This window comes from Drosophila tropicalis, unplaced genomic scaffold, assembly GCF_018151085.1.
Source record: "Drosophila tropicalis isolate 14030-0801.00 unplaced genomic scaffold, ASM1815108v1 contig_1009, whole genome shotgun sequence".
Classification (NCBI taxonomy): Eukaryota; Metazoa; Arthropoda; class Insecta; order Diptera; family Drosophilidae; genus Drosophila; species Drosophila tropicalis.
In genome coordinates, this window is record NW_027172367.1 from 694,803 (window position 1) to 722,798 (window position 27,996).

General features: G+C 36.3%; 2 protein-coding genes across 3 annotated transcripts; both read right to left on the reverse strand.

Moving 5' to 3' along the window:
* Positions 1-5: 5 nt before the first annotated feature.
* On the reverse strand, positions 6-4,946 carry Lamp1 (lysosome-associated membrane glycoprotein 1). The gene is made up of 4 exons (XM_068302575.1): positions 4,784-4,946; positions 1,593-1,946; positions 1,294-1,515; positions 6-985 (listed from the first exon to the last, which is right to left on the reverse strand). The coding sequence occupies exons 1-4, from the start codon at positions 4,836-4,838 to the stop codon at positions 645-647; spliced, it is 972 nt and encodes a 323-aa protein (XP_068158676.1). The 5' UTR covers positions 4,839-4,946; the 3' UTR covers positions 6-644.
* Positions 4,947-7,792: 2,846 nt separating this feature from the next.
* On the reverse strand, positions 7,793-27,986 carry nrv3 (nervana 3). 2 transcript variants are annotated; one of them, XM_068292069.1, is made up of 8 exons: positions 27,916-27,986; positions 24,906-25,424; positions 15,979-16,119; positions 15,560-15,679; positions 15,036-15,202; positions 14,859-14,969; positions 14,604-14,769; positions 7,793-12,480 (listed from the first exon to the last, which is right to left on the reverse strand). In XM_068292069.1, the coding sequence occupies exons 2-8, from the start codon at positions 25,030-25,032 to the stop codon at positions 12,377-12,379; spliced, it is 936 nt and encodes a 311-aa protein (XP_068148170.1). In that variant the 5' UTR covers positions 25,033-25,424; positions 27,916-27,986; the 3' UTR covers positions 7,793-12,376. The 2 variants fall into 2 exon arrangements, with proteins under 2 accessions (XP_068148170.1, XP_068148246.1); XM_068292145.1 differs by lacking the exon at positions 27,916-27,986 and adding an exon at positions 25,941-25,981.
* Between the last annotated feature and the right edge of the window lie 10 nt (positions 27,987-27,996).

Below are 27,996 nucleotides of genomic sequence, written 5' to 3' on the forward strand. Positions count from 1 at the left end.
AAGAGTTGTTCATATCATATTATTTTATTTCACGATTAAGGCCAATAATAATACATAAATTTGTTGTGGTTCTAATTATTGGTTTAACTGATATCATTGATCATTTAAAATCAATTGCATAATTATTATTTTTGGGGAGCGGAAAAATAATGTGTTACCTAACGTCTTTCTATTAATGTCCCTAGGAGCCCAGTCGTTTGTTTTCACCTCTTCCTGTTTTTCCTGCATGTCTGTTTATTTTTCGCATTGCACATTCATTGGATGCGACGTGAATTATTGATTGAGTAAAATAATATGGTTCCAAATAGTTTTAAGCTTCTTATACATTTAAGAACCGACTCTTTTGATCAAAAAGTAAAAGAGTAAAATTTACGTAATGAGTCTTAACGAAACAAAAAGAAAAATACAATTACTTATTTAAGTCGGACACAGACATATACACAATTATCTAGATTTTTGATAAACAAAACCATTCTGATATTCTTCATTCACTCTGAATTTGGGCATAAAGCAAACGAAATCGAAAATATATATATTCATATATACTTGCCAATTATCAAAAATCAATCTTACAATTCTCTCTACTTCCGCGTCGTCCTCTCACTAATTACGTCCCTATGCTCCCGTTACCTACTGATCTTAGTTTAGAAGCTCATGTAGCCACGCGAAGTTGACCGACGACGTGCACACAAATAAGAGATGAGAACCACAAGGATCAGGGCAACCAAGGCAATGCCCACGGCAATTGGAACCACATCCGATGTCTCAGAACTATCGCAATCGTGAACGGAGGAGAATCCGGTGGCATTAGCCTGTCGGAAGGCCTCCACTTGGAGCTGGCTGATTGTTAGTAGGCCAGTGGTGTTATCGCTGCCGTAGGTCTCTGTCAGATTGAAGTGCTGGGGACGGGTGCAGTGATATGACATTTTTTCTGGTGTTTTCAAATCATCTTGTCGACTACGCTGCAGCTGAATGGTCTGGTTGGCTGTAAAGAAAAGATTAAATGAGAAAAACACACTAAATTGAATCTAATCTAATCTCCATATCTATAGTGAAAAGATCCTAGGACAATGCAGAACTTTAAACTAATTACATGTCTTGCATAGATCAACTTGATAAGCACGCATGGATAATGCGTGCCCTATGCATATCTCCTGAACATACATATTTCTGAATTATGCAGGATCGGAGGATAGCTGCCTACATTTCATTATGAAAGCGCGGTTGCAAACTTATCTTCAAGTTTTCCTACTGGAAAATCATACACTCAGCACGGGAGATTGTCACACTTACCCTTTGCATCCGGATACTCGTCATCGTTCAAAGTGAATGTAATAAATATCTGGGTTAGCACAATAGATGAATTCTTTGTCTCAAATCGCATCAGGAATGAATGTACAGATGATTCAGGTCCCCAGCTCAATTGAATCGTCTGCATTGTTTTTGAGTCGCAGACGTGGTCGCCAATAGTAGCATTGCTAGGTATGTTTGCCAGACCATAGGTGGTGTTCCCGTCTATGCACATGAATTGAAAGAATATTGTAATGAAATGCCAATTTCAGTTTATAATATTATAATTGTATATGATTTACCCTTCTTCGTATAGGTGAAGTTGAATTGGGTGGCCATGGTGAGGAGAATACAGGAGGCATTCCAAGTGCCGGCTGTTGGTTGCGGATAAGGTTGGGGAGCATGGGTGGTGGTCGGCACTGGAGCTGGTGTGGTTGTGGTCTTTGGTGGCTCAGTGCTGGTTGATGTGGAAGTTGAAGTCGACGTGGAGGTCGAAGTGGAGGTCGAAGTAGAGGAGCTCGGCTTTACTGTACTCGTTGTTGAGGTGGTGCTGCTGCTGCTGCTTGATAATGGATTGGGTGGTGAGCTCTCCTGTCCATCGATAGCCGCTGGTGTTGGACCATTATTTTTCAGACCAAACAATATTTGCGAATAAGCTGAAAAGATTAAACGAAGAAAAATCATTTTTTTGTTTTCATTCCTTTGTCAATTATTAACATTTATAGTGATACTCAGTGAAATGAATGAACTCAACTCGTTATAAGTATGTATTATTGTTATTATCAGTATAGGATATAGTTGTAAACTACATACTAACTATATTTTACAAGCACTGGCAACGAATCCGGATCCTCGTTCTTTAGTTGCCTAAATAACTGGGCCACTTGGACAACTCATCTAAAGGTAATATAATATCAAGGAACCTAACGTAATTACTAAGTCTTGCAGGGTTTTAATTTGTAAACTTTTGTTTTAAAACATTCTATCTGTCTTTCAATAAACAGGAACTCTTAAGAAACTTTAGACTAGCATCCCTGCTTTTTACAGGCAAGGATCTATCAAACAAAGAATACAACATTTTTTATCTTTTTCTACTCGCGAATTGTGAAACTCAATCGAACTAGGTGTGAGTCATATTCTAAAGTTAATTCGGAATGGACAAAAGTTGGAGTGAGTAATTCGAGTAATACTTTGATAAACGAATAAATCGCCATATATTGATAAACTTACATACACACACACATATGTATGTATGTACATACATAATTGTATAAATGGAAATTTACATATGTACATAAAAATATACAAATATATATAAAGGGAAGCAATATTCGTCGTCATGCGGGTATTATCCGATCCAAGTGTTATTGAGCGAAACAAGTCAACAATTTTATCTAGGCGGCGCCTCCCCCTGGGTCACGGGATCGTTTTGTCTTAAAACTCGAATTGAAATCGCAACGAGCAAAACAAAACAAAACCAAAACAATGTATTTTTTATGACTCAACGTAGCTTTAATTTAATAATTTGTTGCTAAAGCAGTTTTAGTCTACACATACATACATATACACATATGTACATATGTACATACATACATACATATAAGTAATCTGGACTCTGCCCTCTGCGGTTATTCATTTCACCGGCCGACCCTTGCCGCTACCACCACCCGTTCTAGTTCAATGCCATTTTACAGTCTTCCAAAGATGACCTTTAAATGCAACTTAAGCGTCTGTCTGGACAGACGGAAATACAACGATGGGGGCGTGACTTTCTCCCACGGACAGACATACATATGTACATATAATGCAATTTCTCAAAGAGCAAAAAAAAAAAAAAGAATGAGAAAAGTGCAAGGAAATTAAAATCGGATTTATATGACTCGAACATGCAACAACAGGAGGCATGTAGGAATAGGAATAAACTTCGATAATTAAGAAAGGATTCTAATGGACGATTCTACACCTCTGGATTAACCAACTATGTGTATGGTCTGTCGCTGTTTCGTTTATTTCGAAATTACCAATTATAATATAAACTAATTATCACCCCTGACACCGAGTACAGCCTGACACTATCTCCTCACATCAGCGTGGGCAAATTTGGTTTTATTTGGTTTATTGATTGAGAATAAAGTGAAAGTTCGTTTTGATATGAAAGCCAACTGATACCATGAGATTAATGGAAGGCTAGACGGAAACTGATGGATTTAAGCCTTTTCATCAACTCAACTGATCGGTAGTTTAGTAGATAACGGGGATCCCTATTTTAAAGTGTACCTTATCGAAAACTTACAAAAACAATTGTAGGCGCTCTACTAAAATATTCGAATTTGCTATCGGTTTTTAAAAAATCCATAGATATAAAATTATGTGCATATGTATGTGAATCAAAGAGAATTCTTATCAGTAAAATATGTATTTTGCCACTCGAAATATACTGTATTGTGATTTACCCGTTAATATAATCCTAAACATATACATATACATATATCTAAGTATGAATATTTATATGTGTGGAAAAATAACAATACATATTATATGTACATTTGTGCCACATTTTGCGTCTTTGTTCAGAATGAGAGTATGTACAGTCATATTTGTATGTATTAAATGCAGATAAAGATTAGCTAATATTTGTTGTAAAATCTATAAACCACAAGTAATTGGAAACTTCCATTTGCCGTTTGATGTATAGGAACCAGTTTGGACAAAGAACCATCCATGCTAGTTATCAGAGGGAAGGGACTGCCTAATGTGAGGCCCCGCATCATAAGGTGGAAGGAAATACGAAGCCGAGGGGTGGGTGTAGAGTTTGAGAATAAATTAACAAATCAAATAACCATTTAAATTGAATATAATAATAGTGTGCAATCAAAGAATAAAAAAAATGTCGAGCTGTATACATGGGATGGGAAAGATGGCTGCATTTTCGGATGGGGGGAAATGGTCCGAGAAGGGTAACTTTTTAATGCGTCTTCACGCTCATTCTCCCATGCACAACGTGCTTGTGTGCGTGCGAGAGTTTTGCATACAGGTAGGCGCCGTTAGATAAGAGGTGGAGCGGGGCGAGCATTAGAAATTAAAGAAACTGTATTTTCCATCCACCATCTTGTCAGCGAATTGCAATAAAGTATGAGTATCGAAAATAGAGTCTAGATTATATACTATTTCGCATTTTGCTTCATTTTTTCTGGCTTTCAACCCACAATAGCAAGAAGCCTTCTAGGTATACATATGTACATATGTATATAAATATATCCATATGTACATACATACATCATATCAGACACACGAACACAACGACTTACGTGTGTGCACCGACCGAGACGAAACAACAAAAAAAAACAAAAAATAAATAAATTGCGATGAACCAGCAAAAATGTTGTGAACAAAGACCTTTCCAGGTTTTTGCGACGCAGTTTAAGGGGTGCGGGTGCAGGGGTCGTCGCGTAGTTTTCCACAAAATATTACCGCCGTTTCTCGTCTTACTCACCAGCACTACTCAATAGAAGCAATGTCGTGCAGACAACAATTTTATTGACAAACATGTTGAACAATATTCTTTAACTAGTACTTTTTTTTCTTATTTTTTCTCCAATGGCACTTGATAGTTTTTGTAGTTGTCACTCAGCTGGTAGTTATTCGACTCGCTCATTTTTAATGTCACGACACTTTCTATCGGTGCAGCTAGAAATTTATCGATACTTGCAGGTTTCGAATTTATCGATAACATCTACGAAAATTGGGGTGGACATTTTAAATAATTTTCCTTTACATTTCATTTTAATGATGTGGCAAAAACTTCTTTTATTATTTCTTGATCTAACGACTTTTGTGTTGTTTAATTTGGGATTTCTCAGGCTTGAGGTGACGTTTTCTGAGAGACTCAAACCAAAGATTTTCATTTTATTTTTGAATTCCGTTGCACTGGCAATATAATATGCACATATGTATGTATATGAATGTACTTAAATCCAACAATGCAAAAAAAAAACACTTAACAGTTTGAGACGCACTGTACAATTATTTCCATTTATACATACAATATTTTTACACGTCAGCTCCGTTTGTCGTATAGTCGTGGACTAATTCTTGCCAGGTAAATGTCTATATATGTATGTGGGAGTGGCAGTCGGCAGTCTCAGACTGTCGTGTGACATTCGGATCTCCTTAGTCGTCTTTGTTGTAATGCTGCTCTTCATCTAATATTTTCATCTCTTTTAAAATTTGATGTGCTTTCGGTGGCACAGTGTGACTTTAAAGATCTTAGCCTCAATAATCATACAGCCATGTCCCTCCTTCTGTCTGGATCGACAGGATCTTCTACAGAGCTGGAATTTTGATGGTGACTTTTCTAAGAAATTTCGTTATTATCTATTGTCTCTTGTCACAAATTTTAATATTTGTCAGTTTTGTACAACTATAATTGAGCGTACCAAATTTGATAAAGATGGGATGAGTATGTCGTACAGATCCCATGGGAACGATCGGTTGAAAACAGTGACTTTTATGAACCATTTTGTTGCTTTTGACGCAACGAAGAACTATAAAACATTTTTCCTCCTTATAGGCTATAGGTAAAGGAAGAGTAATAAGAAAACTTGAAAGGGTATTTTAACTTCAGAAGTTAAAAGACAAAGCTAGCTTGGCTTCCTGGTGCCTGGAAAACCGCTGTCACTTATAATATTTGTAGTTCCTTTTTCGGTTACTTATGGTAGGTTTTGTCCGAAATGTTTGGCATCCTCTGAATCCAGCTGAAAACCGTTGCAATTATTTAATTAATCACCCATTAGACGACCAACTTCAACAGTGAAAAATCATCATTGACACACTGTGCCACACATTAAATTTTGAAGAGATGAATGATGATACTACCAATTGCGTCTTCCATATACAGACATTTACTTGAAACGACGTGTAAAATAATTAACATTTGTATGTTTAGATATAAATAATGTACAGAGTGTTTCAAATTGTTAAACTGTTTTGTTTTTCTATTATTGTTAATTTTAGGATACCTTAAAAACCTTAGACTAACCTGGGATTAAATCCCGGATCCTCCTTGTTCTGTTGCCTCTATGAAAGGGGCATTTGGATAACTCATCTACTTAGGATGGCATGGTAGTAATGTATTATGGTACAGTAAAACCTTTCCTTGCAAACGCCTCCAATGGGCAAACACTTCTATAAACACTATAGAATTTGTCGAACCAATTCGAATTTTGAAAAGAGTATTTAAATTTTGGCCAGAAGTGTTCACGCACAGAAGAAACCATCTTCCACCATATAAAGTATTTATATTTTTCATCAGCGCGACGTCCGTCCGCCTGCCCGTCCGTCTGGATCGACGCGAATTCGTCCTAGACAGGATGAGCAACAGAGTTTTGCATGTAGGCTTGTATATACTGCACAGTTTGTATATCTCGGATTCAGCTAGATCGGACCGTTATATCAGATAGCTCCTATACAAACAGTAAAGTCACGAACAGTGACTATGGTCTAAAAATTTAAAATTATAACACCTATAAACGACTGTACTAGGAACATTTAAGTGCAGTTAATATATCCTTTTCGCGTAAGTATAAGATAGTCCAAAAGGGGCCGTGGGTCTAGCTAATAGAAACGGAGGAGCAAGGGGGCGTAGCGGGAATTTGATCACATACATATGTACATACATATGCACCACACCGAGCTTACATACTAAATTTGGTGGCTGTCGCTTTTATACTCTTCGAGATCTAGGTGATCATACAGACGGACATGGCTAGATCGGTTCGGCTGTTGATGCTGATCAGGAATATATAGTCTAGGGGGTTTACATGAAAATACGACTTAATAGAGATTACACGATATAAAAAGACAATCGACGTTTGGCTCGGTTCGACTTTGGCGTCCGTCTATGACACTTCGACTTTTCGCGCCCGGCTTTGGCGCTCGACTTTTAGTGTTTGACTTTGATACTCGAATTTTAGCACCCGTCTATGGTACTCGAGTTGACCTTGCATCCCACTATGACGCACGACCTCTAAACACGTCCGTCTTGTTTGATCGTCTTTTCTCACACGCTCACGTTCTTTCCTTGATCGTCATCTCGTCTCCCGTCTTCGTGTACAAGTGACATCTGTACAAGTGACATTTGACATCTTTAATATACCTTTCCACCCTAAGAGGGCTTAGTGCATGGTATAAAAAGTATACCATGGTTAATTATATAGTCTGCAAAGAAGTTCTACAACTTTAGCTAATACAGTAAAACCCTCACTTCTTCATCCGCAGACTGGCAAATCTGAATAATGTAGGTCACATCTAACGACGCCTTCTTTCCACAGAATCTAAGATCCTTTTTGGCAGATTTTAAAATTTGGGTAAGAATGAAGGAAAGGATTTTCATAAAAGGATCTTCTCTGCTATTCTAAATTCCTTTCCACTTTTCCCATCCCGAATTCCGACAAATCGAATTGGCACTGAAAATATGAAATGAGAAAATAAAAACGCATTCGTGTTGTTTATTTGGAATTACTTAATTCCATATCAACATAATATTTTTATTGAATTCAGTAAAATTTTTCAAACATTTTTCTCATTTTCGTTACTCATACACGACGTATTTTTGTTTTTACTTTGTTGTTTGCCTTTTTATTCAATGTTTTTGTTCTTGTTGTAGCTTTTTGTTCTTTTAATTTTTTTTTTTTGTTTAATCGTTTTTTGGTTTGTTTTATTTTACTTTACTTGTTTTCTTGTAAGTTCATTTTCTTGTTTAATATTACAGCTTATATTTGGTTTCTTCTTTTTATTGTATTTTTTTTTCTTTTTTAATATTTAACCTTTTGGTTTTTGTTTTGTTATTTTTTTTTTTTTGGTTTTTTTTTTTTATAGTTTAACTTAAATAATACAAAAGCAGTGTTTGTTTTGTTCTTCTTCTTCTTGTTACACACACATTATTTAGTTTTACTATGATTTTTAATGAAGGTTTTTCTGTTTCTTTTTTGTTAATAATTTGTTTTTAAACCTAAATTAAAGCAATCATGTTAGGTTTTCCTATTTTTTGTTTTTGTTTTTTTAGGCGTGTTTCAAGTAGAATTGGAAAATCTCGAACGAATCGAACGATTTTATTGCCAGAGACTATTTCGTGGAAAACAAAAAACAAAAGTTACAAAAAAAATGAACCAATTAAATCAGAAAGGGGAGTAATTTAATTTTGGAGGCATGGTCTTGTTTTGTCTTTGTTTCGAACAGAAATCAAACTGAATAATTCATACTTAATTGTTAATTTTTGTTTTTTGTTTTGTTTTATATTTGATACCATTTCCGTATATAACATTTTTCCATACATACATACATATATATGTATATGTAACTTTATGTTATATGCCTTAATTCCTATATGTTAGCTTAAGAATAAATACACTTTTTGCATGAGTTTCTGTTTTATTTTTTGTTTTGTTTTTTGCTTTTTGCTGTTTTTATTTTTTTCTAATGCTGCTAATGTTTTGCCATAATAATTGCTAAAAACCAAATGCAAATGCAAATGAAGTCAACATATACATATATATATATATATATATATATATATATATATATCCTTTTTTACTACATAGTTTTTATTTTGTTTCGTATATTTGCCGCAGTTTTCCTCACGGGGGAGAGATCCGCACTGACCGGATCTGAATTGATCGGAAAGTCGATAAAGCATGGAATGGCTTTTGTTCTTATCTTTGTTTTTTGTTTTTAGCAAACTTTACGCTGACTTTTGGTGACTGAAAGGACAAGTCGAAGAGGAAAATGCAGAAGAAGTGATTCGAAAATGCGTCCTTTGTTTCGGTTAAACGATTAAAAACATTTGAATGAGCATTTGTTGTTGTTGCCTGGGTTAATTGGATCGTTCGTTTTAGTCAACCTCAACCAAATTAGTCATTCGACTTTCGTTTCGTTTAGAAATGGTTTTTGTTGCTTTACTCCTGGGTTTGTTTCGTTTATATATTTTTTGGTATTTGCTTTTTGTTTATGTTTCTTTTTTTGTGTTTTCGTTTTTTTACATACACTTTGTGTAAAAAATGGCAGTTTATACATATATATGCTTGTTAAATATATATATAATTTATACTTTTAAATTGTGTGCTAGTAAGGTTGCCGCCGACTCTAGGGAAAGAGCGTAAAGTATTGCTAAAGTATTTCGAGTGTGTAACGAATTGGTATAACATTCACTCTATATATATACACATACATATACATATATCGCGACAAGGCCAATGACAAACCTAGAGATTCAACTTTTGAAGTCGCGAATCGCGGGTTGGCCTGGGAGTAATGATATATCGAATGAGAAGGAGGGAAAACCGAAAAGGGAAAGTTGCAAAATCAAAGAAAATATATTTTTTTTCTGCGCCAATTTCCATACACTTGCTAGAGGGTCAAACATTTACGTGGCAGTTCTTTTTTGTTATCTCTTTTATTATATGTATATATGAATTTGTTATTAGTTCATTAGTTATGTTTTATGTTTATTTCGTTATTACCCTATATAATCTACTAATATTTATCGGCGGTTTCGGGAACACATTTGCCGGGACTTGAATAGCAACTGAAGGACAAAATTTTGTGCGTAAAATGTAAAGTAATCGATGAATTTCAGTTATCGATCAGCTTATCGATCTTCGATCTCTCCCTTGTGATCGAGGGAACAACTGCAGCTGTATTAGATTAGACTACTTATCTAATTTTGCTTTTGTTTTAATTAATTTATATTTTATTTAGCTTAGTCATAGGAAAACATGCACTAGCAAAAATTTTAGAAAACTATTTTTTATGTTTTTCCTTTGTTTTGTTTTGTTTTTCCTTTCTTTATGTTTCGGGGTAGGGTGATGGCTGGGGCATTGGTTGTGGTTTAAACAATTTGTGTTTTCTTACTGGTTTTGTGTTTTAATCTTGGTTAACAACTAAAAGTTATTTTAAAACAAAATGCACTTGAGTGAGGCCAGGGAAGAAGTTGAGAATTCGTTAGGAAGTTCGAAAAATCGGTATTGAATGGTCAACAAAAGTGTTTGAACCTGGCCTAGAACAGAGGCCTCCTCCATTATGTGTATGTCTGTGTGTGGGTGTGGGTGTGGGAGTGTGTGTGTATTTAATTTTTGGTTTGCAGTTTTTAAGCAAAGTTTCATTGAATGATAATATATATATTTATAATATATATTTATGTTTTTTTTTTCTTTTTATTTATAACATTTTATCCATTAAACTATTATTTCTTGTTTGTTTAACATTTTATGCTTTCGCTTCTTACAAATTACTCTAGTTAGTTAAGTTTTTGTTTTTACTTTTGGATTTATACATATACATATACACACATATATGTACATATATATATGTATATATATAGTTTTTTTGTTTTTGGTTTTTGTTTGGATGGAAAAAGGGGGATTACTTTCATATTAAGCTTTTGGTTTTCGTTACTTTATCTTTGCTTTTTGGTGGTTGAGAGAGAGATTTTCGATTTGGTTAGATTTGGTTAATAAGTTTGCTGAGGCCCAAATTGTTAGTGCTTAAAGAAACAACAAAACCACAAAATGGAAAATGGAAACAAATGAATTTGAAAAGGGAAAATAGTTTCATTGTTGAAATGAAAATTTGTTGATTTTCTTATTATTTTGGGTTAATTTGGGTTTTTGTTTAATTCGGTGTACATAATTTAATATAATTTATGTTGTTTCCCTTTTAGTAACTCGGTTGTTAATTAGTTCTATTACCTTTCAGCTATGTAAATTTTATTTTGCCTCAGTAATAACTATATAGTTTAGGGGAAGGGTGGTGGAGGGGAGGGGGAGGGGCATTCATTTTTCCACTTTTGTTTTCATGCAATTCTCACATTTATGATCTTTTGTTTTGTTTTTTTTTTGTTTTTTCATCAATAATAAGTGAAGAGTATTAATTTTTAAATATGTTTTATTTATGCTTTTAATTTTTTGTTTTTTTGTTTTTTGTTTCTTTGTTTTATTTTAAAATCTACAATTATTTATGTTGTTTTTGTTGTGTTTTTTTTGTTTGTTTGTTTTCATTCGGTTTTATTGTTTTGTTTTATATCCTTATATCGGGGTTGTTCTTTCTGATGCTGGATTTGGGTTGCCTGCTTAAATTTATAACAAATTTAAACAAATTATATAGGGTGTCTATATTTATTATTATTTTCTGTTTGTTTTGTTTTGTTGTTCGGATGCTGCAGTAGTTCATCTGTTATAAATATAAATTGTGTTTAATAAGTTCATTTTGTTTAATGTTTTCATTCTTGTTGCTGCTTTGCTTTTATTTATTTATTAATTTATCTTTTTGTTGTTGTTGTTGTTGTTCGCTGCGCTGTTAGTCGTTTATTTGTTTATACACACAAAAAACAAAACCAAAAAACGAAAAGAATTTGTTAACAACAATTAAGTTTGCTGTAGATTTATTTGTATATGTTTTTAGCTTGTTCATTTTTTATGTTGATAATATAACAATATTTGCGCTAAATTATGTGACTTGCCGATTTTTTTGTTTCTTATTTGTTTTTTTTTTTTCATTTTTTGCAATTTATTTCGTCATTTGTTCTTTTTTTTGCCTAAATCGTTAACTAAATAAAATTCTCCTAACAAATTAAGTTTTTATGTCCTGTGTGTGTGTGTGGGTGTATGTGTGGGTGTGTTTAAGGTAGCGTTGGGTTTCATTTTTTTATCATTAACATATTTGTCTTGCTTAGTTAGCGCTAGTTTTTATTCTCCTTTTTCTTGTCATAATCTTCTTGATGTTTTGTTTTTTTTTTTTTTGCTTTTCCTTTTGTAGCTTTTGTTAATGTTTTCTCTTTGGTTGTTGCTGTATCTCGTGTTTTTGTTTTAAACTTTTGTTTACTTTGCTTTGCTGCTACTTTTTGGGGTTTCTTCTTTCTAACTTTTCTTCATCTTACTTTCGCGCGAGTGTGTGTGTGTGTGTGTGTGTAGGTGTATCTGTGTGGTGTCTGGGAATGTTTCTGTGTTGCTTCACATTTTTATTCCACTTTAGGTTCCTCTTCGTTTCCCCTTTTCCGTTTCCTTCTCGTTTCAGCTTCGTCATGTTGCTTCTCTTAATCCACCATCAACTCGAAGTGGACGGATCCTCTCCTATCGGAGCGATCATGATTAATGTTACGGGCCCAGGCTTTGCATTCAATATTGATCAAGACGCCAGCTGAAATGAAACGTTAAAACTCCACATTAATAACAGTAAATAACTAACGAATCTGTCAAACAATGTTACAAGACATCGAATTGGCCCTTATCTTCACCAATAGCATAAAACATAAACTTAAGAACATATTTTGTTGATCACTATCAAGACAACATCCGTTAGTCCGGACATTTATCACCTTGTTCATGGAGACTTTCAGATCCGAATCCAAGTTTACGAAGAGGGGACTCCATTATGGGCATAATCTGTCCTAACGTTCTACACTAGGACGGTTGACATTGCTTACTTCATTTTCTTTCGGGTTGTACTTTATAGCTCATGGTTCCAAATGCATCTTGCTACTGCTCTGAGGTTTTCCTGGGCTACTTCATAAGCAAAAACCTCTTGCTCCTAGCTCCCGTCTAACTGTTTTTTAACAGATTGCACGTTGCAAATGAAAAACAAAGAGAAATAATAATTGGAGTCTCCACCTCCTTGTTTTTCAATCTGTTCTGTCTGCGAGGTGGGAGAAAATTGAAAATCTTTTGTGATTTTGTCCTCTTCCCAATTTCGCTTCATCCGTTTTTCCCAGTTTTCTTATCTCGTTTTGATTGCTTGGCAGCAGGAAGCGAAGAAGCAGGTCGCCTGCCCTGCCCATTGGTCCTGTGGGTTGCTCAAGCGGAAGCGGAAGTGTTGCGCTTTCATAAAAATGAGAAATAAATTGTATGCAAAATGGGAACCATTTTTACTAAGCTGGTTCTATGACCTAAACACAGAATAACGTAAGCCTATGAAAAAGACAACTGGATAACTCGCACGTTCTTGGCATAGAATCCTTCCATTTCTCTATTATTCGAACACACACCTACACATAAATACATATGTACGTATACCAGCCCCGTTTATCTTTTTATCACATTGTTTACCTATTTACATATTTACAGATATGTATGTAAACGAGGGCGGTTGTTCCTAATGAGCAAGAGCATGACACGTCATCTCAATCTTCTGATGGAATGGTCGATACTCAATCGATAAACTGCCCCGTAGTCAGCCCCAATGGGACGCATCTTCCGAGTGTGGCTAAGGTTAAGTATATGGGCCTCACCCTTGAAAGGCACTTGAACTGGAAAGTTTAAAACAAAAAGAACTCAGTTAATCCTGGCAGGATATCTGAGCTCAGCACTTGCAACAAATTGCCGTCTACAAGGCCATTCTGCTTTAAATCAAAGCATGGACAGATCTACAATATAGATTTCTTTAATGTTAACAGTGAGAAGTGTCAAACTTTCGTCCAATTGGCTGGAGACATTTGACAAGCCTTTTTCATTAGTATATCCTTTAACTAAAACGTATGACTAAACGAGTAATTCAAATGGTGTGTGGTATATACATATATTCGCGTTGATTGACAATCGTTTTTCTCTAATGAATTGAAACTTTTAACATTGTTTATTCTGTTAACTTTTCGTTTATCCTTTTGTGTCCTTTTCGGCCTGTTTTAAATCTAACATTCATATGGCATGACCTGTAAATATAGTCTTTCCTTCACACGCAGAGACACCATTTTTCTTGAATTATTTTGCAACCCATTTCCCTACACTTATTCATAATTGTGTCCTAAGCGGCTTAATAGCTTAGAAAGTATTCTATTGAAATAAGGAAGCACGAATCCTTGTTGGTTGCGTTATTCTTTCTTCTTTCTTGTTTTCATGCACTCCCACCAAACACACTGGCGCAGACAAAGGTTTTATTAATGTTTATTGTGCCGTGAAATTGGGTTTTGTAAACGCTTTTCTAGTTCTGTTTGCTGGATTCTTTGAGTTGCTTCCGTTGCAGGCACAACCGAGATAGAAACGACTTCCAGTTGAATTTAATTTGAGCTCTCCGTCCCATTTTGATGCTCTATTTTAGAGATCTGCTCGCTCTATTACCCGCTTATCGTGAATTTGTGTTAACTACACACAAACACCAAATTTTTCATTCGTCTTAGACAGTTTGTAGTATAAACACTTGGGCATTATGTAATTGTCCAGAAGGGAGAAACATAAAGCATAGAGCAAATATTCAAACTGTATATGGGATTGCCAACAGGCACTGACTTAAATACTACAGGGACGGATCAGGCCAACAAATTTACTCACTTTCAACGGTGAACTGCACAGCAACGATTGGCGGTATGTAGCCCTCAATGTTCATGAACGGGAAATAGAAATGCGGGAAACCCATACGAGGATAATAGTCGCGAGCCTTGATGTTTTCAACGTCGGCGGGATTTTCGCCCTCACAGGATACCCAAACAACGCCAGTCTGCAAAAAGAGAAAGAATTCGTGTACAGATCAGATTAGTGGTTAGTTGAGCTGCTTTAGATTGTTGACTCCTCTGGAATGGATCTTACTTCATTTGGTCGCAAGCTCTGCTTTGCCTTGATGTGCTGCCTCAATTCCTCGGGCATGTCCTTGGGCAAATTTTTGGAGTCGTTGTAAATTTCCGGCACCCAGTTGTATATCTTTGCCGGAAAATATTCAGATTATTAATTGAGCATGCGACTGATGGATATGTAATCCACTGTTACCTTATTTAGCTTGAGGAATATGCAGGGCCTGGCCACATGATAGCCAAAGTTGTTGTCCAAGGTGCAGGGCGAGAAGGATGTTGCATCAATGCCACATACTTTACCCTCGGGTGGTGGTTGCTCAAAAGAGCAGTTCACTTGATTCTTTTTGGGCAGATCCTCGTAGGCTAAGTCATTTGAGAAGGGTTAAACATATTAAGATCTGAATAAAATGAACTAAATATCAAAAACTAAAAGTGGAATTACAACTAAAGCTAATGCTTTCACAGCGCTTTCTATCAAAATAGTTGAGGGAAATGCGTAGGTAAGATTTAGTCTGGCAAGACTTTTTTATAGCATACTTCAAGGCGGATGTTTTGATAATCAAAACCAAAAACACATTTCACTTACTGTGATCTTTTTAATGGGCAAAAAATATAAAAGTTAACAAAAATTCAATAACCAAGTATTTCAGGTATTTCACGGAGAACGTTATTGATTAAAAAACAAAAACAGTAACCAAAGAAAAGTGTATTTTTACTTACATTTCAAAAATCGTGCAGTTTCATCAACCCAATACTTATAATTATCTTTCTTCGATGATTCGTACCAAACTAAAGTGCTCTCAACATTCGCCTCTGGTGGCATTGGTCGGAAGCCAAGACCTGGAGAAACACAAAATGGAAAACAGAGGAAATTAAAAAGAGTTTTCAGTAGGCCTAAGTCCAATCGATTGTCTCTGGCCCGTCCAACCCAGCTGGCTTTCCCATCTTCTCCTTTCTTCTATATGGTCAACTCAACATCCAATTAGTTAATTAAATTGGGCTTTTCATTCTGTTTTGCTTGAACCACACACATATCCAGCCCATATGGATCTACGTTTTCAGGGCGTGGTCTTCAATTTGGTTGGCTTTTGGCCGGTGACGAGAGGCGTAACTAGAATTAATATCTTCCAGACGCTCACCTGGATTGGATCCAATTAAACCATTGTCCAACATCCATTTGGGCTTATCGTTCTCCAATGTTTGGTAAAACACCGCAAATATGGCAGCAAAGAATCCAGTTAACGCCGCATAGAATATAATATAGAATAGTAGAATTTTTGCTGCAAGAGAGGAAAATTTAGAACAAAGTTAGTACAAGCTCATCAACATCATCTGTGTTCCTAGTATTCATGTGTGTGTGGGTGTGGGTGGGTGGGCTCTGCACATCAGTCCTATCTACAGACAGACGGACCCGACCATACGCTTACAGAATAAATAAATAAATCATTAAAGCTACCGAGTCAAAAGTAATTAAGTTGTTTTTATATGCCACACATTTTGGGCGCCACATTTTGCGATATGCCCCGCCCTGGTAATTAATATTCTGAACAAAGCGGAGCCAGCGACTGCCGCCGCCTTTTGGCTGGCTAATTAAAATTTAATAGCAAGGAACGCCATCAACTGGCACGAGACTAAAAAGGAATCCATAGACACCAAACTGAACCTAAAGCCCTAATCGTTCAGCTATTCCAAATGCCATCCGTTGAATATCTAAATAGAATTATTTCCATATATACATAGAATAGATAATAATTATTATTAACAACCGCCATTAGAGAAATTGTTGCTCGCTTTTGATAAATTGTAAGATGGAACTAAATAAGTTTGCTTAGTACTATTTATTGGTAGTTTTCTTTAAAGATACCATCTATTAAGAAATCCTAACTTTGAGGAGAGTTACCTGTGTCCAGGCTAAAACTTTGACTAAAGTAGTGTAATCAATTCCTAACAAAATATAAAGGTCCCAAGACCTACAAATAGTCCAATTTAACGACGGATGCTATATAGTTGTCCGATTTGTCCTTGAAATTTAAGAATTTTGCTTCGCTTGCATAAGAAAACAATATGTAAATCAATTTGTTTAGCATACTTATTTGGGCAAAATTCGATTTTTTTTTTACCGTGCACATAGGGGTGTTGAGCCGTTTTTTGAGCACTTATGTCAATTTTTAAAAGTTAATGAAGTCGAAATGTTTTGATGCCGCTTTACAGATAAAACATCAATGCACATTTCTGCATACTTGCTTTTTCAAATTTTTCGAACACTGACGAGAATAACGTTGTTGAAAACCAGTGTTGGGAACAGAATGAATTTCTTACTGTTTATTGCAAATTGTTGCTTGACTTTGAGTGTATATATCTTTTGAAGGAAAAACGTTATTGATAAAACTGTATATGCAATTAAAAAAGTCGGGTTTTTAGTATGTGTAAGTATATTTAATTTATTACAAATTTAGGTGTGTCCCATAAAATTCTGAGCAACTCTCAAAAACAAAATTTATAATAAAATCTCAACTTTAGGTAGAGTTATAAAAAAATGTCTACCAGTGTTATGTCCAAGACTTTTACTATTGGATAGAATAATCAATTCTTTGTAAAATACAAAAGTCTCAATGTCCACAAATAACCAATTTTTGGCAATTTAACTTTAGCTCATAACATCATATTTCTGCATATGGACGAGATTTTAATATAGCAGACACGGCCGTGTCGGCGGGATGCACCGCACATTTAGCTAAAAATGTTTGTTACCCCAAATAAAATTGGATTTTTTACTTAAATTTGTGAACATATTTAGACTTTTATGTGTATGCGAGCCAACTACTGAAATATACATATCATATACATGTATATCATATCATTGCAAAGAAAGTTGTCTGGAAATGCAGCAAAGGCAAAGAAAATAAATTAAAGAATTTTAAGATTATTTAAGTACAAAGAAATTTATCAAAAGTGCAAAATATAACATTATTTGACATGTCATTATATTTTTCCATTCAGGAAAGATTTCAAATGGCACTCTGATTGAGACTCTATTACTCTCCTTGTGGCAAAAGTGAGATCCGAAGTGCAACTCACGAACATAGCCAAGTTTAATTCACTGAACACATTCTTCAGTTTCTAGTATAATTCAAAATTTTCTATTCACTTTTACCTTAATTCCCCTTGATCTAATAGCAGATACTTCTGTTCAGCTAACGAAACTTCAAAAGCGCATTCTTCCTTGGTCGATTGACTTCGACCTTCTTCAACTGGATCATAAAATAGGCAACAATAGTGTAACCCCTCTTTGTATTTACGCAATATACTTTTATAACAATTAAAGAATGTATATATGTACGTTCCTACTGGGCTGTACATAATACTTATTATTACATTTTCCGCATTAGCCTTAGTGCCAAATTTTAGCTGTTTCTGTTGAGAAGCCATCCTTTTATCCAACTGAGGGATGGCTTCTTATTTACATATGAGAAAGTATCCCTTGTATATCCTTTCATTAACTTTTCCGTCAAGAACCTGTCAGCCTTCAATGTCAATTAGACAATAGCCAAGGGCTTCTCCATGGCAACGCGTGTGTGGGTCGGAGTGTGTGAGTTAATTGGCAGCTGAACTAGCTGGAAGACAACCGCCGCTGTCCTGCCCCAACTTTGCCCTTGCATTTTGTGAAAGTTCAATAGAAGTTTTCTATTTTGGTTTTGTGTTTCTCTCTATGGCAGCTCACCCGACTTTTGACATTTTATAACTGAAAGTGTGAGGAGCTGAAGTGAAAATACGCCCCCTCCCCTGTTCACTCTCGCGATAGTTTGTCGTTTTGACATTTCCCTTTTCTAATTAAGAGTGATTGAGAGGACCCAAGTGGTTGGACAACGAACCGGAAATGCCTCCATCTTACTGTCTGCAGTTGGAAAATTGTGTTTTGTTTGTATTTGATCTAACCGCGTTTTTAGTTTTGCATTTTCTATTTTTACGTTCAGTTTCATTTTCGCTGTGACCTTTGACATTTTCTCCAAGAGACGTACACTTCCCTCACGACGCTGAGAAATAAATTATGGTGAGAAAGGCGACAAACCGTTTGTCATTGACATTGCGATAATCATTTATCTCTGTCCATAAATCATTGTTACAGAAATTAGGTACAACATGGACTCTATTGAGCGTGGGAAATGCATATTCGAGCAGCTATTCGATGTGGATAATGGAAACAAATGATCAGCTAGAGTGTAATTATAAATTGAAACTATTAGCTAATTTAGTCAGAGGATAGTATATCACTCAAGCGTTCAATCATTTGTGAACATTTCGGCTAAGAGTTTTGACCCTTAAACCTTGTCATTATTCTTTTATGTCTTTTGCCTAGCGTTTTTCTTAAAGTCAATTAATTGTTGAATTGTTCTGCCCGTCTTGAACGCGTCTTCAGCGCCTGCGCTTTGCTGCTTCTTCTTGTTCACACCAACCCCTACCTGAAAAAAAGCTCGCTTTTGTGTACTGTAAACGAGTATGTAGGTGCCTACAGTTTGAGAAGCATTATGCTTGTGCCCAAGCAAAAGTTGAGGGTAAAGAAAACAGAAAGGAAAAAACGGGAAAGCCTTAAAAATCAGATTTTCTACTTTACTTACGTCACATAGCTTTAGTTTCTGTGGTCTTTGTGTGTCCTCGTGGGACCGAGCGCTCGCAGAGAGCAGGCGATGGGGAGGACACAAGCCCTGAGGACTCGAATGTGTGTGCTATTTTAATTTATGTTCCTTTTCATATTTTTAGCCTGACATTTTAATATTCGTGCGATTTCGCTTTGTGGCTTTATATTAAGTTCTTTTAAGATGAATTTAAGAATCCATCCGACTTTCTTACATAATCTGCGTTCTCTTTCTTGGCAGCCAAATGGAACTTAATGTTTGCTTGGCAACACCGAAAACATTCCAACCTCAAGGGTTAACAACGGGATGGGGCAGAGTGGACACCATGTAGTTTGCTGTGTGTGCTTTTTATTTAAATTTTCTTTTATTGTTCTGTGTGTGTGTGTGTGAGTTTTTGTCTCTGCACTTAACGAGCTGCTTGCTCTGGTTTTAGTGGCCGCTGCGGCTTTTCTCAAGTGGGCTGCGGCGAGGGATACTGCGGTATTTCAGTTTGCTATACCACAAACCAGAAGCTGCAACATTTAATCTGCTTATCTGAATGTGCAGGATAAAATATAACTTAAATTTCAAAAATTAGCCGTTCTTTTGCTCCCAACGAATACATAAATCAATCAACATTCAGGAAAATCCAACTACAGCTTTTCGAATACCCATGTAAAAGTATTTATGAGTATGTAAGCATTCCCAAAAAAGGATTTTAATTACAAATTCATTTCATTTTTGTTGGAGTTTACGGGTCTTTTGGGGCTGCGATTGATTTATGCTACAGAATGCAATATTGGAGGAGGAGACCATCCGGTGGGAGATGTTACGTATACGACACGGGGACCGCTCTCTCACGCGGAGTAGTTGTTTCGTTCACTCTCTCAGCGTTTCTCGTGCTCTCTCTATCTCTAGTTTGCTCATTCGCTTTCTCCCTGTTGAACTTTGACATTTGCTGCACTTTATGACACAATAATGTTACCAGAGAAGAGTTTTTCTTCACTTTGCTGCACGCTGTTCTCTCTCTCTCTCTACCCCTTTCATTCTCTGTCTTCTTCTCTCTTGCTCATCCTGTTTCTGTTGTGGCACGTTATTATTTTTCCTTTTTCCCGTTTTTTTTAATTTCAGCTACAATTTCACCTTGTTGCGCGAAAGAGTAAGAGAGACGAAGGTGGTTGGCCATGTTTCTCGGTGTACTTTCTGACAGTTGGACACACTCGCAGTTCCACAGACAACCACATATTCGCAGGACACAAAAAAATAAGAAAAAAAGGGGAAACCAGAAAAAATCCAACTGTCAAAAGCAGGACTCACATCGCCGCAGGCATCATAAATATACCACATAGACCGATGCACAGAGCACAGAGACATAAATGCGGACGACAATCAAAAGTATTTTTCCCCAATTCAGGATACCGAAATGCAAATTCAAAAGTAGGACTTAAAAAACTAGATTCATGCATTGAAATGTGTTTGTATCCTATTTAGTTTAGATACAAATTTTAATTTAGAATCGAATTGCAAAAGTCAAGGGACAAAAGTAGTCAAGCTGAAAGTCAAACAGTTTTAGGAGTAATATTGCAATATGAGAAACAACTTTTTTAGCGTCATAAACTTGAAACTAAGTCTATGTTCTTTTCGGCCATATATGATCCACATAATTTTACATGAACTATGTTGCATAATTTCAGTGAAATTGCTACAAATTGCTAAACGTTCCATATCATTGTTTAGTGTTAATTTTCACACAGTCACTTAAGTCATTTCGAGCACCAGCAACCTGCAATCAACGCTCTCTAATTAGTTTAAGTCAATGGCGAGCAAAACACGGCCAACAGACAAACCAATATGACATCAAATTAAACTGTCTGTGAAAAAACCGCACAAAACCAATTAGTCCTATGCAAATTATGCAACTGGAAGAGTCGAATAAAGGTAAAGTGGCCATGAAATCAAACAAAATTTGGTAAATAGAAGTCCTAAATATTCTGAAATGTCAAAGACCAGTCAAGTGGAAAAGCATGCATCTAAATATAATATACCGAAAATGTCTATCTTCTTCCATCTTTCCATTTCATGTTTGGCATGGAAAACTGTCAACATTTCAATTTGATATTTCGTGCAGTTTCTGCAATTGAAATGAGCACGAAGCAAAACGATGAGATGACACAAAATCGTACACTATATACATATATGTATATTGCAACAATTGAAAAACTAATGATGGAATTCATGTGCTACATATATTAGAGACGATTGACTATTTTTGGCTTAGTTGATGATATGTCTGAATCGTTTTTGAGCAACGCATCGCATTCAATATCGTGTTTTTGCCATATTGATATTTCCTTACATTGGGTTTTTCCTTTAAAAAGTTTTCCCCATCAAACAAATTAGAATTGACGTGTTTTCTTCTTTATGTTGACGTGTTTTTCTTCTTTATGTGTAATTATTTGTGTGATGCCCTCGCTAATTGAAGGTGAACAATGCCATCGAGTGCAAAATGTTTAGCATCACCGAGAAGGATGAAATGGAAATGTAACCCATGATATTGCAACAACTATTTGCAGCATTTTGACATATTAGTTAGCATTCAATTTGAGTGTCAGTGGGCGGGAAACAGATGGAAACAGTTCTCACTCAAATGCGAAAGTTCTTCACTTGAATCTTAGAGAAGAAAAACTACTACTGACTACTTGTCAGCCTGCCCTCGTAGTTGTAGGTACTGACCTACAGTGCGAATGATTCTACGCTGCTCTCTGATTGAGTTTTTATTGCTTTGAGGCATTTCATGGGATGGCGATAGGCAAATTGATGTCAATAATTGAGAATGCCAGATGCTATTCTTGATGTTTTAATTGAAAAGATTGTACTGGGTCTGTGATTTCAAATGCTGGCTGTGATTTATGGGTAAGCCACCACAACTCATCACAGAGATCATTCAAATTTCAATCGGATATCCATCCGAAATTACCTAAAGACTTACCCAGAAGTCTACTAGGTACCCACATACATACGTGGAAGAGATATTGTTGACTAAAAAGCTCAACACAGAAAAAATCAATTCTAACCTCATTCCAGTAACCAGCGACAAGTGCCGCCCACTGTTGGAACTGTGGGCGTGCCTTGTCTTTTGTTTTTGTTGGTTTTTTTTTATTGCTTTTGTCTCTAACCTACTTAGGGGGCAGAAATGTTGTGCTGCTTCTTCAGTTAAACACTTAACACGCCAGGTTCCTACCCCGACCGTCCTGGCCCCCCAGAGCCAGTTCCTTCCACCTAGCCACCGCCATTACTTCTTTCGTGTTATGGTAAAATATTTTCCCTCCATTGCATATCAAGTTTCCCTCGTCTCTCTTATTTCTTCTATGCCAAAGGAAATGCGAGAAGATTTTCATTTTTTCTCTTGCTGGTGGAACGAGCGAAATCAGTTTAGAGCAAGAACCAGAACTGCCGGACCGTAAGTCAAGTCCTGGTGCCGGACATTAAACCCAAGAGCTTAGTTTAACGAAGGCCTCTTAGCCGGCCTTCGGAGATTTATGAAGGCTCCCCCCTAGGGAGATCTAAAGAAAATCCCTGTAACTAATTACGATTCACATAATTAAGACACGAGTAAATGGAGAGCGAAACATAATTGCTTAAAATTTATGAAGCTCGCAAGATTGAATAACAGTTTCTGATCAAGTCAAGTACAAGTTTTTATAAGTCCCTTTTTGGTTTAGGATCCAAAATGAATGTAGTGTCCAAGGACGGATATATGTAGGTGGATGGTCAGGGGTTCTTTGCTTGTCATCGGTAATTAGGGTACCAAATATATATGTATATATCCATAATCTATAGCCTCACATCATTCCATTTCTATTTGCTAATCTTGTCATACGATGCGACAGCACATAAAATTCAATTTCATTAAAAATTTACCAGCTCTGTGGAAGGGAAAGGACCCTGCGGAGGAGGAGAGACACAAGAATTGCTAAAAATAAACCAGGAGACAGCCAGCACGTGCCAGAGACAGTTTGAGTATGAAATTGAAAGATTGAGAGTTGACATGTAAACGGAACGCTTGCGGAAGGGGGGGATGGAAATGGGGATGGGGGCATGCAAGTCACATTGTGTGTGCGAATGCTCAATTGATTGGCAAGCAAGAATCCAATATCAATAAAGCACAAAATAACACGTACCGAATAAATTGATGAAAATCATTTCTTACGACTCCATAACTCTCTGTAAACTTTCATGTAGCTGATATACGTTTATTAGAATGAATTCGTGTCGTCGCCTCTTTGCATGGAAGCTCTCGATCTGATAACTGACCTAACCGATTTTATGTTCGTTGTTGTGATATCAAAATAGTTTCATTCAATTAGTCAAAGTGCCTTCATTTATCAGCGAAAACAGCAAAAGCCGTTAATAAACAATAACGACTATCGACATTGTCGATTGTGTCTGCTGTATCTGGAAATCAAGAGAGATATCATAAACTTTCCGAAAGAGGCCCGGAAATTTCTCTTTGTGGGCTTTTGTCCATAAAATATTTATGAGAAAACTTTTGCCTTTTCTTCCGTGTGTTTTTCAGTCGTCTTTTTTGGCCGTTGTCATGGCGTTTACACACGAAATCAAACGATTAGTCATAGACCCATAGACCCATTTCGCCCTTCAATGTCCTCCCTTTGCCCTGCTCTATGGAAATTCTATATTTTTATTGTAAACATTACAAAAGCGTTTCTTTCCTTCTGCTTTTTTCTGGGTCGCTGGCGCCTTCAATAATTGTTATGCAATCGTAGGAGCTTCGATGGCTATTACCGGCCTGCCGCCGCTGGTTGAAAAGCTGGTAGGAGCTGAAGGGTTGCAGGGCCAGAACGCAGCATTTACTGTTATTTTTAGTTTGTGCAGGGGTGCAGGTAATTTGGAAAGGGCAAAGTACGTGACTTTTTCAACATGTAAATGTATTCAACATGGATCGATATCCCAGACTGATTTTCGAGATGGTGGAAACGAAGGAAATTGGAAAAATGCATTTTGCATCCATGTAACAACAAAGAAAGTATGTACTCTAAGTCTATTTTAACAATATCTAGGATCAACACCAAACTATTTGTAGCAGTTTACACGATCTATAATCCACAGATACTCAAAGTTAGCCCAACCCACAAGATTTCGTTTTTGAAGTTCAATTTGTCAATCAATTGTCTCTCAATCAGGCAGATATATCCTATAATTTCGAATGAATTTGGGGATTGATGGAACAACAAATAAACGCCCTTCAAATGATCTACCTAAAGTTAGTACGAGGAATATACATAAGTGGCCTGTCACACGTGGCGTATGCGCATTGATTTGTTTGGGAATTGTCTCTGATTTTGATTCGCCCCACAAGCAATTATAGGAGACAGTTTGGTGTGGCATTAGGATGAGATAAAGATAATATGGAAAATGGTATATTTTGTACTTACCCCAACTGGAACCGGTTCGTCCAAGGCATTGGCTAGTTTCACTGTTCCATATGAATTTTTTGAAACCCTCCCACTTGCCCATTTTTGGCGGTGGCGCATAATATTCACCAATTTTCTTATCGGCCATTTTTGTGTTTGAATTTACGATTTGATTTTCTTAGTTCCTTGTTTTTGTCACTTGGGTTAAATCGGATAGGAGGGTGTCCTGCCTCTTCTATAAAGCTAGTTTTAAACTACTTTGGTATTTCCTTTGGTTTAAGCTGCTGCTTAAACTTTACGATTAAGTATTGAACGCCTTATCTTTATGAATATTAATTTATATTATTAATAAATGTAATTATTGGTATTGATTTTGTTTTATTTATTTTTTTTTGTTTTGTTTTTTTTTTTTATAAGTTCTTCTTAATCAACTGCTTTGGTACAACATTTTTTAAAATTGGTTTTTGTTTTTGGGTTGGTTTCGATTTATCGGAATGTCTGTAGCAGTATATTGGTTAGATTTGCGCTAAGTTTTCCGTACTGAAAGAGAAAAGGTTTTGCTCATGAATAATTCCATATCTTTTCGGGGAAAAGGATTTCGAAATCGGAGTTCTTATGGTTATATTAACATAACTACACACATCTATATGTAGTTATGCATCAACTTGGTTTTGTTTTAGGATTTGAAATATTGTCTTCAAAGCTTTTCCCTAACGATTTCCCACTCTCTTTGCTGCTTATATAAACTTGACTTGACTGATTTTCGCATTTGCAATTTTCAGTTTTCGTTTTTGTTGGATTCGCTTTCAGTTGTTGTTGCAAGACGGCGCAGGTTTTTTTCATTCGGTTCGTATTACTTTGTTTCTTCTTTGTCTTGAGACGCAAGGACACTCAGTGGATCAATGGATTGGATGGTTTTGAATTCTAAATGGTTTCGCCTGTTAATTAGTTTTTTTTTTTTTTTATCGATTTGATTTAAAGGAATTACGATTGGGGCGATTTAAAAAAAAAAATTTAATGGTCTTCATTTACGTAAAAAAAACTGCACTTGCTCACCAGCCAGATTTCTTGCCACACACTCTGCTGCCAACTGTTATGTAATCTCAAGCTGGAGCATGGAAAAAGCCTCGACAAGTCTATCCTACTCTTGGCATGGGCATGCGCACACAGAGAGAGAGAGATAGAGAGAAAGTTTCAGAGAGGTATCGAGGCTATAAATTAGGGAGCGGGAGCCAGTCTGGAACTAAGCTTGGAAGGTTTTCCTATTTCTTTTTTCTTTTCATTATTATTATTATTTTTTTTTTCGTTTTTGTCTTGTTGCAGCTTTGGAATCGAACGGAAATATAACGTTTTTGATGGCAGAACATAAAAAAATGCTGTCAGCTGGGCGCCATTTTAATGAGAGTCCTAAGAGGCTCATGGGGTGTACAATCGAGGCGAAATGGAGAGCCAAGCATATACACAAATGTTGGTGGCAGGAAAGGGCGGGAGGTAAGTCTGTTTTCGAATTACCCAATTTGTGTTGCATTTAGTCCTTTTCCAATTTTTCAGCTGACGCCCAAAAGCATGCAACACACTTTTCAATTAAGTGCTGACAGGGGGAACTGAAGTGATGCCCCTCGCAATATGCTGATGATGATTTGGACGATGCCAAGCGGTTATCATTGAATTCTATTTTTTCCTTTTCTCTTATTCTTCAGTCATTTTTTTTTTTTTTGTCTCATTTTGACTTACTTTTTTGCTCTGTCGCAGTCGACGTGGACGTCACTGTCGACGTCCTACATTGCGCAACGCGCAAAAGACTCGGCTCTGGTTCTGTTCTGTTCTGTTTCTGGCTGCGGCTTGGCTTCTGCCTGTGGCTATGCTGATTGAGGGGCTGGGACTGGGGCATGAGCGGCGTATGCCTAGTAAAAGGGCATGGCTCAGAAATGTAGAAATGTAGGCAATGTGGCTGCTACACACACACACACACATGCAAACACACGCACACACAGAGAAAGAGAGAAATAAAGATATCCCTCACAAGTGTGCGAATGTGTCTGTGTATTAGGGGTGGGGGAACCCCCTTATTTTCGCATATGCCATTATTATCTATTTCAGAATCTTTAAACATAGAAAGACTACAGTCTTCACTGGACTTCGCTTCGGGGATTCATAAGCGAATCGTGAAGGTTGTACCTTTTTTGTGAATCTGTTTCCTTTTGCCTTTTGGAAACTTAAAAGCGGCCCATGACTTGTTGTACACAACTTCTTTCTGTCTTGCATAACCAATGGAACAAACCAACAACCAACTACAATCTGAAAGTTCCTGTACAAATGGGAAAACTTGCATAGTAATGGTTTAACGTGCTTAGGTCTTAAGAAGGGCAGACATTATACCATAACTTACGGAAAGGTCCATCTCAAGGTTATTTTGTATGTTTATGAACTGCATTATATAAAATTGAAACAAAAATTTATTATATGTAAGTGTTCTCTACTTTCCTCCCATCGGCTTTCGTTAGAATTCTATTTTTTTTAGAAGCAGCAAAGATGAACGGGAAAAAAATCGAATTTCAGTATGTATATAAGTTTTACAAGGATTTCTTGGCTGTGCCTGTCACACACACGGACACTCACAGACACAGACTCCCCCCAACACACACACACACACAGACACACACACACACACACACTGTGATGTCCTCGTTCTCGTCGACGTAATCAGCTCGAAAAATGTTCCCACAATTTATATATATGCATTTTTCTTGTTATATCACTAGACTTTTGTTTAACATATATATTTCTATATATTTTGGGCACTTTTCACTTGTTTTTCGGTAAGGATTTTTTTACATAACTAGGAGGGTTCCGTTTTTAAGCTCTTGATAACTTTCTCTCACACAACACAACTATTTGGATCCTTGTTTGTTTCGTGGGGCATATTCGTCTCCAACTTCAGTTAAATATATTTGCTTTGTTTTAATGTTTCAATTAATATGTACAAATGTATGTACATATGTATGTATATATGTGAACTTGTATATCATACATATATATATTTGTGTGTGCCGTTAATCCGCCAGCGAATGCGAGTAGCAACCGTCCACAGTTAAAACGCCAATGATAGTGC